Source organism: Vespa velutina, chromosome 3, assembly GCF_912470025.1.
Source record: "Vespa velutina chromosome 3, iVesVel2.1, whole genome shotgun sequence".
Taxonomy (NCBI): domain Eukaryota; kingdom Metazoa; phylum Arthropoda; class Insecta; order Hymenoptera; family Vespidae; genus Vespa; species Vespa velutina.
Window position 1 is genome coordinate 7,098,740 of NC_062190.1, and position 12,530 is coordinate 7,111,269.

The following is a 12,530-nucleotide window of genomic DNA, read 5'->3' on the forward strand; positions in this document are numbered from 1 at the left end:
AAAAAAAAAAAAAAAAAAAAAAAAAAAAAAAAAATTCAATGTTCAACGGGCTCGTCCGGGATTTGAACCCGGGACCTCTCGCACCCGAAGCGAGAATCATACCCCTAGACCAACGAGCCAATACATGATAGAGGGGAAAACATTCCGCACGTGGGACGGCACCAATATCTCGCCGAAGTCCTACAAAATATTAGAAGGTTTACAGCAAGGTACAGTCACTTCGCCGATCTTATTTAACATTTCCAACAGTGAACTAATTAACAAGTTTGGAATGAATAACTCCGAAAAATTTCAGTCAATTGCTTATGCTGACGATCTAATAATCTACAAAGCAAATACGGACATAGAAAGAATCAGAGATACTCTGCAGACAGTTATCAACGACATAAACAGCTACTACAAAAAATTGAATCTAAAGATAAATCCAAGCAAAAGTGAAGTAATATTTTTCAGAAGACCAGACAAACAGATCAAATACTCGGCAGTTAAAAAGATAGAGAGCACTAAATTAACAGCAATAGATAATCACACCAACGAGACAATAGAGATACCTAAGAAATGAATAGTGAAATACCTGGGAGTGCACCTAGATCACTTGCTAAGACTCAACAAGCACTACGCACTGCAGTTAGAGAAGGCAAGGATAGCACTCAAGATGAATTCGAGAATATTTTACAATAAAAATCTTTCTACGAAAGCAAAAATTATTTGCTATGGATTATAGGTAATACCTACCGCGCAACACCAATACTATGTAACACAGATCCAACAATAATCGAAAAAATCAGAAGATTTGAGAGATTTTGCTTGAGATCGTACCTGAGGACGCAATCAGAGTACAAGAAGAGAATTAAAAATGAGATCATATACAATAACGCCAACATAAATAGAATCGATTGCTTTGCACTCAAATTAACGAGAAGATATTTCAGCAACATAGAGAGTACAAATAACAATCACAAAACTTATCACACACGATGAGGATGCAATTCGGAGTAAACTGAAGACCGGCTACATCCCACCTGAACTATTTATATATTGTGACAAAAATGGTCTAATTCAAGACCACAATAATCTTCCACTAATCTATCACCGTCGCAGACACTCAGCTAATAAACAAATTTACAGCAATCATACTGAAGATATACAGGAGAACCTCATATTCACCATAGCATTACCTAATAGAGATGTTAAGGACACCAACAGATTAAATAAAAAATACTACTGACTACAAAAGGGTGCAAAATTCATAGACGATTTGCGCCGAAGAACGAGGTTTAAGTAGCAATAACTTCTCAAGACTGATTACCAGTATGCATAAAACCGAATAGGATAAATAGGCAAATCTAAAAATAAAAAGAAACACACTAGTTGGACAGGAGACTGATAACTTACAGTTCAAGTGTACAAGTGTATGTTTATATGCTCCCATTTTAAATACACCCCCCCCCCCGTAGTTATAGATACGTGCGTATCGGTACTCTTGTGAGAGAAAAAAGACAATACAAACCTCCACTAGGAGGGCGCAATATAAAAAAATAACGTCAGTTACCGCAAGACGGGTGATTTCCTTTATCTATAGTGATAATTGTGTTGGTTTGTTGCAAAGCAGACAATAAAATTATAAGAAGTACGTGAAGTGGTCTCATCCGACGCCCCTTCACGGTCCCAAAAAAAAAAGCCATGGCGTCAAGCCAAAAAAGGAAGTTAGAAAAAAACAATTCATCTGACGAAGTGAACAAATTATTGAAAAGAAATGTCAAGAACTTCGGCAATGAATTCAATACGAGAATCTTGTCAAGCCTATTCGAAGGCAACTATCGGGTAAAACCAAATATAAACACAGCCAAGAATAATGAACAAAGAATGGTCGCGAACAAAGAGAATGAGAGGACTGAAGAGTTCCTCATACCAAAAAAACGGTATCACCGAAAAGCCCAGTCAGCAAACAAGGCCCAAGCTACGAATCTGATAACAGATTCGAGGCGCTATCGGATGACATGAGCCTTACGGAAGAGGGGGACAACGATAAGGCCAATAGCATCACAGCAAGAAGCAACAGCCAGAGAACCCCTAAAATTCGAATGCTCCCAATATATATACAAAATGCTAATCTTAGGGACATAATTATCTTGCTTATTGACAACAAGATTAAGAAGGATTGGTTTTTAATAAAACAAATAGATAGTGACATGATCAGATTTACAACCATGGATAGTGAAACACACGAAGAATGCATAATCGTCCTAAAATCTAAAAACCAGAAATTCCATACATTTACGCCTAAACACACTAAATGTAAGACCTTCGTGGTAAAAGGAATTAGGGGAGGATTCGACACTACTGACGTCATAACAGCGCTTAACTCGCTCAAAATGAGAAACGTTAAGATGATTAAAACCAGCAAACTACTGATTGACGAATAAAACTGAGAAAAGTACCACTTCATAATTCAAGTCGATTGCAACAACGACCCACAAGAACTAATTAAAAATAAAATACTACTCAACCAAAGAGTAAGATGGGAGAAGCTTAGACGGCTCAAAATATTCCAATGCAAAAACTGCCAAAGAATGGGGCATGCCAGCTCTAATTGTAATATGGGGTACAGATGCGTAAAATGTGTACAACCCCACGAACCGGGAAAATATTTGCTGAGCATTTCTTCAGAAAAAGAAAAATTTAAGTGCGCAAATTGTGGCCAAAACGGACAGCCAGCATCGTACCTAGGATGTCCATATATGAAAATAGTAGTGGATCTGAAAAAAAAAGAAAAAGAAAAAAAAGAGAAGTTGGTAATTGATAAAATCAATAAAGTTAATAAATTCAGGGACCCAAAAATCTCATACGCTAATAGTGCTCATAGTGATGAACAAAGAAAAAAGTGATATAACGGAACACAATAACCAGAGGTCAGTCAATAACAAACCCCAGGCAAAGCACCAGAGTAGTCTCCATAATACAATACAGCATCATGAAATTAATGCCAATAACGATAAATACAATAACATAAATCAAATATTAGCTATGTTTAAGGATAGTCTGATGGAAATTGAAGAGCAACTCATAGAACTGAATAACAAAATTATTCAAAACGCAATGAGAATCGACTACGTCACAATGGCAGAATAAGGACAAATACCAAAATAAATAACATACTGAATTTGTCCGCTATAAATGTGAACTGACGAGTGACTGACGCGGAATTTAACGTATTTAAAAAACATTTCTAAAATGTTTATACTGCTTTGTCGTAACGTGCTGGATTGTTCTTCCTCCTTTTGCGAAATGCTAAATTATATTCACTTTCTTAATCAAAATCACTTTTAGAATCAATGATTTCCTTTATCCATTGTTCTCCTTTCAAGCGTTTTACACTCATCCTGAAGGGAACTAATTTCAAATTGTAAGTTATACATTCAAAAAATTAACGATATAAGAAAATATACCCAATTTGTTTTTCGTGGCTTATCTATATATTATAAAACATATATAATTAAAACACGATGTTAACTGTTACTAATTATGTATTATAATGCACGCGTTTAGAACAGCCGGTAATTTTAAACACAGAATAGTAAAGTAATGCGTACTATAGAGAGTAATCATACCCACATAACTTTCCGTTGGCGCTGCTAATGGGCAACGGTAGTACCCACATAATTTTCCGTGAATGCTGCCAATTGGCGGTAGGACCCAGAGAACGTTTAACGTTGGCCGCCAATTGGCAGCGGTAGGACCCAGAGAATGTTTGGTGGATGCCGTCAATAGGTGGCGGTAGTACCGAAAGAGTTAATTCTTAAGTATTATAATTTGCTATAGTTGGTAAAATTTTTTTTATATTCACTATTTTTTATTTTACCCTCATATATTACCGATTATTTTATGAACACCCATTTACAATATTAATTATAAAATTCTATATATTGCTATAGAGATGTATCTAACGATAACTAATAGCTATATTTTTATTAACATAATGTAAAAAGTCTTCTAAGTAAGATTATACTTATGTACCTAATAAAAGGCTGTGTAAAATAAACTTACTTTTAAAAACAAAACAAAAAAAGAAACCAACGAGCCATTCTGTTATTTATTTCACTTTCTCGAAGGTCTTCCGTGTTTTTATCCTCTTGACTCGTCTAATCGGTTTAAAGAAATCTCATATAATAGAAAGAAATAGAACGAGAGAGAGAGAAAGAGAAATAAAGCTCTCGGTTGTTATATCGACGTGACTTTTAACGCGAAATGCAAAAGTGACGATGATAAATTACTACTGTGTCTCGGTTTATCATTGTCTAAGTTAATAGTAAACCGATTGCGTGTCGATGAGCGTTAATAAAATTAATTAAAACGACAAAAAAGGAAACAATGTCGATGAAGTGAAAGAGAAAAAAAAATTGGGCCCCTCCGGGATTTGAACCCGGGACCTCCTGCACCCAAAGCAGGAATCATACCCCTAGACCAAGAGGCCATTGGACTTAGAAAAAGCGTTCGATTCCATTTGGAAGAACGGACTGATACAGAAACTTAAGAATTATTAATTTCCCGTGTGGTTAACGGTTATGATCGCTAACATGATAGTGGGGAAAATATTCCGCACGTGGGACGGCACCAATATCTCGCCGAAGTCGTACAAAATATTAGAAGGTTTACAGCAAGGTACAGTCACTTCGCCGATCTTGTTTAACATTTTCAACAGTGAACTAATTAACAAGTTTGAAATGAATAACTCCGAAAAATTTCATTCAATTGCTTATGCTGACGATCTAATAATCTACAAAGCAGATACGGACATAGAAAGAATCAGAGATACTTTGCAGACAGTTATCAACGACATAAACAGCTACTACAAAAAATGGAATCTAAAGATAAATCCAAGCAAAAGTGAAGTAATATTTTTTAGAAGACCAGACAAACAGATCAAATATTCGGCAGTTAAAAAGATAGAGAGCACTAAATTAACAGCAATAGATAATCACACCAACGAGACAATAGAGATACCTAAGAAATGAATAGTGAAATACCTGGGAGTACACCTAGATCACTTGCTAAGACTCAACAAGCACTACGCACTGCAATTAGAGAAGGCAAGGATAGCACTCAAGATGAATTCGAGAATATTTTACAATAAAAATCTTTCTACGAAAGCAAAAATTATTTGCTATGGATTATAGGTAATACCTATCGCGCAACACCAATACTATGTAACACAGATCCAACAATAATCGAAAAAATCAGAAGATTTGAGAGATTTTGCTTGAGATCGTACCTGAGGACGCAATCAGAGTACAAGAAGAGAATTAAAAATAAGATCATATACAATAACGCCAACATAAATAGAATCGATTGCTTTGCACTCAAATTAACGAGAAGATATTTCAGCAACATAGAGAGTACAAATAACAATCACAAAACTTATCACACACGATGAGGATGCAATTCGGAGTAAACTGAAGACCGGCTACATCCCACCTGAACTATTTATATATTGTGACAAAAATGGTCTAATTCAAGACCACAATAATCTTCCACTAATCTATCACCGTCGCAGACACTCAGCTAATAAACAAATTTACAGCAATCATACTGAAGATATGCAGGAGAACCTCATATTCTCCATAGCATTACCTAATAGAGATGTTAAGGACACCGACAGATTAAATAAAAAATACTACTGGCTACAAAAGGGTGCAAAATTCATAGACGATTTGCGCCGAAGAACGAGGTTTAAGTAGCAATAACTTCTCAAGACTGATTACCAGTATGCATAAAACCGAATAGAATAAATAGGCAAATCTAAAAATAAAAACACTAGTTGGACAGGAGACTGATAACTTACAGTTTAAGTGTACATATTGTATATGCTCCCATTGTAAATACTCCCCCACCCGCAGTTTAGTTATCATAATTGCTAGAGGAGGTAAAGAGTTTTTATAGTCACTAATTTTTTGTTTTACCCACATACATATAGTACCGTTTAATGAATATTATATCCACAATTATAATATTAATTAAAATTCTGTTACTGATTGCTACGGAGATTTATCTATAGATAACTTGTAGTTATTGTTATAATATAATAAGTTTTCTAAGTAAGACTATTCTTATGTACCATATAATGAGCTGTGACAAATAAACTTATTTTCTAAAAAAAAAAAAAAAAATAAAAAAAAAAAAATAAAAAAATAAAAAAAAAATCAAGAGGCCATTTAGAGTTGCTAAAAATTTTTTTTTATAGTCACTATTTTTTTATTTTACACACATATATATAAGATTGTTTAATGAACATTATATCCACAGTTATAATATTAATTAAAATTCTATGTTATTGATTGCTATGGAGATTTATCTACAGATAACTTATAGCTATATTTATAATAAAATAATGTTAAAAGTCTTCTAAATAAGATTATACTTATGTACCATATAAAGGACTGACAAAAAAAAAAACGAAGAGGCCTTAACGAGCAAAGTGAGTTCACATTTACGTCGAACATTTTCATTATGTTATTTATTTTTCTATTTACGCTTGTTCTACCTACCATTATGACATGTAGTCAATTCTCATTGTGTTTTGAATAATTTTGTTATTCAATTCAATGAGTTGCTCTTTAATTTCCATCAAACTATTCTTAAATATAGCTAATATTTGGTTTATGTTATTGTAATTGTTATCGTTATTGACATTATTTTCATGATGCTGAATTGTATTATGATGACTATTCTGCTGCATTGCCTGAGTTGTGTTGACTGGTCTCTAGTCGTTGCGTTCTGTTATACTTTTTTTTTCTTTGGTCATCACTATATTTGCGTATAATATAATTGGATCGATGAATTTGTTAATTTTATTGAGTTTGTCCATTACTATTTTATCTTTTTTTTCTTTTTCTTTCTTCTTCAGGTCAGCTATCATTTTCATATATGGACATCCTAGGTACGATGCCGGATGTTCGTTTTGACCGCAATTTGCGCATTTCAACTTCTCTTTTTCTATTGAATTGATTAAATTGCATTTTCCCGGTTCGAGGGGTTGAGCACATTTTACGTATCTATACTCCATATTGCAATTAACGCTGGCATGCCCTACTTTTTGTCAATTTTTGTATTGGAAAATTTTAGGTCTTTTTAATTTTTCCCACCTTACTCTTTCGTTGAGCAGTATATTATTTTTTAGGAATTCTTGCGAGTTACTGTTATTGTCTATTTGTACTAAAAAATGATATCTATCTATATTTTGCCTATCGAAAATTAGTCTACTAATTTTCGTTATATTAATATTACTTATATTTAGCGCGTTTAGTGCTGTTAAAACATTGGGAACGTCGGAACCACCTCTTATACCTTTTAATATGAAGGTCTTGCATTTAGTATGCTTTGGTGTAAATGTGTGAAATTTGTGATTTTTGGGTTTTAGTGTAGCTACGCATTTGTCGTGTGTATGGTTATTAGTCTCATCATATCTATATCTATTAGTTTTAATAAGAAAGCTTCCTTGTTAATATTGCTAGTAGTATAATTATATACTTAGTAGTACAATTATGTCCTTTAGGTTAGATTTTAAAATGTATATGGGGGGGCATTCAGATTTTGGGAGTTCTCTGCTTATAGTTTTTCGTTATGGCGCTGTTGGCCTTTTTAGCTTCGCCCTCTTCCGTGAAACTCATATCGTCCGATAGCGCCTCGAATTTATTATCAGATTCAAAGCATGGGCCTTGTGTACCGACTGAGAATTTCGGTAATTCTGTTTTTTTGAGTTAAGGAAACCCTCGTTCCTATCATTTTCTTTGTTCGCGTCTAGTCCTGATCCTTTGTTTCTTACTATATTTAGGTTTAGTTTTATTCGCGAATTGTTTTCAAATACCCTGTCATAATTCCTGGTGTTGAACTCTTTATCGAAATTTTTAACATTCCGTTTCAGAATTTTGTTTACTTCGTCATACAAAGTACTCTTTTTCAGTTTTCTTTTTTGACTTGACGCTATGGCTTTTTTTTTCTTTTGTTGGGTCAGTGTTGGGTCGTCGGATGAGCCCAATTCACGTAACCATTATTATTTTGTTGTATGATTTGCAAAATAACTCAGTGTCACTAGTGGAAAAAAAAAAAAAAAGAAAATAAAAAAGAAAAAAAAAAAGCACCTGTCTTACGACAACTAAAACTTTTTTCTATTGCACCATCCCCGTAGGATATTTTGTATATTTTTTTTAACAAAAGAACATCGATTAACACATCTGTCTTAATCGAATCTATAACAGCAACTTACGGCTCGTTGGTCTAGGGGTATGATTCTCGCTTCGGGTGCGAGAGGTCCCGGGTTCAAATCCCGGACGAGCCCAAGCACGTATTTTTTTTTTTTTTTCTTTTTCTTTATATCCAATAATTCTAAAGTAGTTTTTCTTTTGTTCAAATTGTTAAATAATACGAATGAAACGATATTAGTATTATTTGACGTAAAATATGTGATTGATGGCAACGATTATATTATGTAGGTTATTGTATTTGAATTGATGTATGTTATACGAGTTTTTGTTGATAGAACATGGCGCAGGTTTGGAATCCGTCAAAGAAACACAGCGAGTTTGCAAGGTTAGCTTTTTTATCTATTGTAAATAAAAAAATGTATGGTTTTTCGTATAAATTTTTTGATAGACGCTTTAAAAAATATGCTCAAGTTTGTACTTTTATATAGGACACGTGTCATACGTATTCCATCTGTTTCCTAACCTCTTTAATTTTTTCTTTTTTTCTTTTTATAGCAATATCATATTTAATAATCCTTTTTTTTCTTTTGTAGATGGATATGCATTTATCCCGTGTATATAAATAGTAAAAAGACTTTGGCTGGTGGTAGAAAATTGACTAAAGATAAGTGCGTTGAGAATCCTACCGCACATGAAATTTTGGATGTACTTCAAGCGACAGGCTTTAATGCTCGTTTGGAAAATAAATTACATCCACGTGAACGTAGTAAAGAAATGCCGTATTATGGACGTGTACGTGTACAATTGAAACAAGACGATGGGACACCAGTAAGACCTGATTTTCCTACTAGAGATTCCCTTTTGCTTCATCTTGGTGCTACAATACCAAAGTTGAAGACTCGTCAAGGGAAGCAAGCTTCTGGCGATCAATCTTCTCAGTCATCTGCTTCTTCATCTAAAAAAGGAAAGGGTAAAGGGAGAAGATAATAAAGGGTTGAAAAGATATTGCTATGTATTAATAAATATTTTTCTTATTTATTTAATAACAAATTTTGTAACGTTCCATGTAACATATAAAAACAAATTTCAATATAATATACATTCTGTTATAACGTTAATCAAGTTTATATTGCATATTTATAAATAGTATGCTATGAAAAAAAGCTCTACGAAGATAATAATGTATCAAGTTTAAGAAAAATTACTTGATATTATTATTTTGTAAAAAAGAAATCATTTATATCATTTACATGATTTCTTTTTTAAATTTCTTATATAATTTTATTCTTACTTTTCATAAAATTCCTCTTATTGGAATTTTATTCTATGATAAAAGGATCATTTCTATTTTAACTTATACCTTCTATGGAATTTCTTGTAGTTCTATCATTAAAATCCATATTATTATCTTGATTATTAGAAGTAACTGTAGATGTTTCGAAAGCATCGGTGTATTCATTATTACTCAAATAATTATTATTTTCACAATTTGAAGATTCACGTGATTGTGATGAGTTAATTATTTCTGATTGTGACGTAGAATCTATTTCTTGTGGTATTATGTTTACAGGTTGAAGAATATAAGTTATAGGCATGGTATTGAAATGGCCATCATTGGGGTATTGCTGTGAAGGGTACATTGACATAAAATATTTTTGGTTATATGGAATACTTTGAAAATTTGTAGGAGATATATTCGTTCCTTGAATGGGTGACATTGAGTTCGTAGATTTTTTTGTTTCAGATGGTATTTGAATGTTTCCTTGTGTAGCAATTTCCTGAAAATATTATTTAGTTATCCTCATATATTATTAATGAAAGAAAAAAATATTTTTCACTTACAGAATTTGCTGTAGGAGTTTTTTCATTTTCATTAGTAGAACTGACAATAGAATTGACTTGTTTAATATCACTTCTCTAAAACAATTGGTATTCTTTATCAATAATTGAATTCTGATAATTATATACAAATTATGTATGTATATATTCTACTTACAACATTATTTTTATTAATAACATCTTTGTTATTACCATAATCCAAAGAATATACAGTAGGATCTGCTGTAACAAAGTGCTTGAAAAAAGTACCTAATATACTTTCGTTTTCAGGTTCTTTAACTATTCCTGCCAATGCATTGGAGATATGTTTTAATAAATTTGAACGTGATCGAATTTTTGATAGCAACTTTGTATCCACTAAATTATCTCGTAGAGTTCCATGCACAATATCAGTTGGTTTATTTAATATATTTCTTGGTCCTGTTACAGTAGCATATCTATCGCTCATAACATACGGATTTATTACAACAGGTGTAATAGGCATTTCATGCGATAAGAAATACGTAGGATTGTATGGATTATATGGAACACCAATAATAGCATCATTGTAGCTTCGTTTAGAATAATTTTCTGTAATCGATGGTTGCTCAGCAGGCATTTGATTGTCAGGTTCATTTGAATTACGATATGAATTTGTTGATGAATACTTATCACTTTTACATTCTTCTTCTGCATTTATATTTTGATTAGCTGCTTGAACAAAATAAGCATGACCATTTGCTGGTCCATCATTAACAAAGTATGTGACTATACGATCAGCATCATCTATTATGTTATATAAAAATCATTAGAAATTTTATTCTTAACTTATTATTTGTTTATGTTACTAATAAGTTATATCTTACGATGTCTCATGTGTTTCCTTGATCTTAATGCACAGCGCATTGTTCGTTCTTCATTAGTAAGATCATTAGAATATGAAATAGGATCAACATAATCTATTTGCCTGTTTTCACGAATTACATTTTTTGCATCTATAATAAAATATACAATTGATTATATATTTGGTACGTATTCTTTTCTAAAAGTAAATAAGATACCTGTATTATCCAAATTTTCACAAGCACAATATCCATCCTTGAAATTTCCTACGTTACCAGAAATAGAGCAAAATTCCATACAAGTTTGAACATCATCAATTTTTGATAGATCTCCTATAACTGATTATTAAATTATATAAATTATATTTTCAATAAGAGTTATAAAATTTTTATTCATTGAATTTTACAAACCAATCACTTGTAACACAGATGTGATCACTAAAAATTGAATCAGCTCAATCATATTAATAATAATAATTTATTTTTTTTCAATAATTGATCTTCTTATCACTATACTTTCAAAATTCATTACTGCACTGACATTATCTTCTATCATGCTCCTAATTTAAAGCTTCTTGTTACATTGAAAAATTGCTGATTGTTTATATTTAAAAATTTCTTTTGTCATACTTCATTATCTCTTGTGTCATACTTTACAAAGAATTGGTTCAAGGAATATACTTTTCATGCATTTTGTAAGAAAATAATAATTTTGCTTTGGCGAGGTATTAACCAATTTGTTATTCTTACTCTTTCTTGAAATCTTTAATACTTGCATAACTATCTTATATATTCATGACACTTTTTTTTTAGAGCATACACATTCATATATATATATTTTTTGTATTATATACATATTTAAAATTATACAAATTTTATTGTACAATATTATTTATTACACAATGCTAGATGATTAAAAGAAAAAAGAAAAAAAGAATAAAAAAAAAACCTTCACCGTGACAATGTTTTTCACACATTGCCGTGACCAGGATTCGAACCTGGGTTACTACGGCCACAACGTAGGGTCCTAACCACTAGACGATCACGGCTATTGAAGGACATGGAAGTTATTTTTATTCTTTCATATATAAACTAAGATAACGTAGTAATAAAGAGAAATTTATTTGACAAGTCAGACATAAGAATGAAATATAATTTTTATATAAAGAGATATAAAACATTGTATATCCGTTAGAAATTCGAAAAGAAAATATAAATAATATATACAACTCAATCGTATTTAGTACGTAAATAACATTAATTTCGTTTCATTCGACGTCGTAATTGTTTGGAATACGATTCGGAAAGAAGAAAAATTGAAAGAAGAAAAAAATTAAGAATTAGAAAAAAGAAAAAAGATAAAAAGAAAGAAAAGTAAAAAAAAGAAAAAGAGGAAAAAATTGAAATCTATTTCCACGATCGACTGCACACCGAGAAAGTTTAACGTGAGTTTGTAAGGGGCACGCGGGTAACACGAAATCGGAGAAGGCAAAAAGATCCGGGAGTTCTTACGAAAAAGAGTCGATAAAGTAGAAATCTATTCTACCTATCTCTCTCTCCCTTACTCTTACTTTCTCTTTCTCTCTCTGTCTCTCCCTCCCTCTTTTGAATAGTTCCTTGAATTTACGCGCGTGAATTTATCGAGCGGTTTACAATGTCGACGGTGGAC

At 32.1% G+C, this 12,530-nt stretch overlaps 2 protein-coding genes, 1 long non-coding RNA gene and 4 other non-coding genes across 7 annotated transcripts in view; 2 read left to right on the forward strand and 5 right to left on the reverse strand.

The window, feature by feature from the left end:
• Positions 1-47: 47 nt before the first annotated feature.
• Positions 48-119, reverse strand: Trnap-cgg. Its single transcript has one exon. It is a non-coding gene; the product is annotated as a tRNA-Pro (tRNA).
• Positions 120-4,402: 4,283 nt separating this feature from the next.
• Trnap-ugg lies at positions 4,403-4,474 on the reverse strand. The gene has a single exon. It is a non-coding gene; the product is annotated as a tRNA-Pro (tRNA).
• A 2,027-nt stretch (positions 4,475-6,501) lies between these two features.
• LOC124947696 lies at positions 6,502-8,657 on the reverse strand. Its single transcript, XR_007100469.1, has 2 exons — positions 8,264-8,657; positions 6,502-8,088 (listed from the first exon to the last, which is right to left on the reverse strand). It is a non-coding gene; the product is annotated as an uncharacterized LOC124947696 (long non-coding RNA).
• LOC124947694 (signal recognition particle 19 kDa protein) lies at positions 8,009-11,043 on the forward strand. The gene is made up of 2 exons (XM_047490209.1): positions 8,009-8,586; positions 8,795-11,043. The coding sequence occupies exons 1-2, from the start codon at positions 8,540-8,542 to the stop codon at positions 9,186-9,188; spliced, it is 441 nt and encodes a 146-aa protein (XP_047346165.1). The 5' UTR covers positions 8,009-8,539; the 3' UTR covers positions 9,189-11,043.
• On the forward strand, positions 8,264-8,335 carry Trnap-cgg. Its single transcript has one exon. It is a non-coding gene; the product is annotated as a tRNA-Pro (tRNA).
• The window catches only part of LOC124947693 (GATA zinc finger domain-containing protein 14-like), a 3,603-nt gene continuing 334 nt past the window's right edge, over positions 9,262-12,530 (reverse strand). The window contains exons 1-6 of the mRNA XM_047490208.1: positions 11,273-12,530; positions 11,081-11,200; positions 10,886-11,014; positions 10,198-10,805; positions 10,044-10,118; positions 9,262-9,979 (exon numbers count right to left, since the gene is read on the reverse strand). The exon at positions 11,273-12,530 is cut by the window's right edge and continues 334 nt beyond it. Of these exons, the coding sequence (XP_047346164.1) occupies positions 9,551-9,979; positions 10,044-10,118; positions 10,198-10,805; positions 10,886-11,014; positions 11,081-11,200; positions 11,273-11,324 (1,413 nt within the window). The 5' untranslated portion in view covers positions 11,325-12,530 and the 3' untranslated portion in view covers positions 9,262-9,550. The remainder of the gene's footprint in view (positions 9,980-10,043; positions 10,119-10,197; positions 10,806-10,885; positions 11,015-11,080; positions 11,201-11,272) is intronic.
• On the reverse strand, positions 11,839-11,910 carry Trnah-gug. Its single transcript has one exon. It is a non-coding gene; the product is annotated as a tRNA-His (tRNA).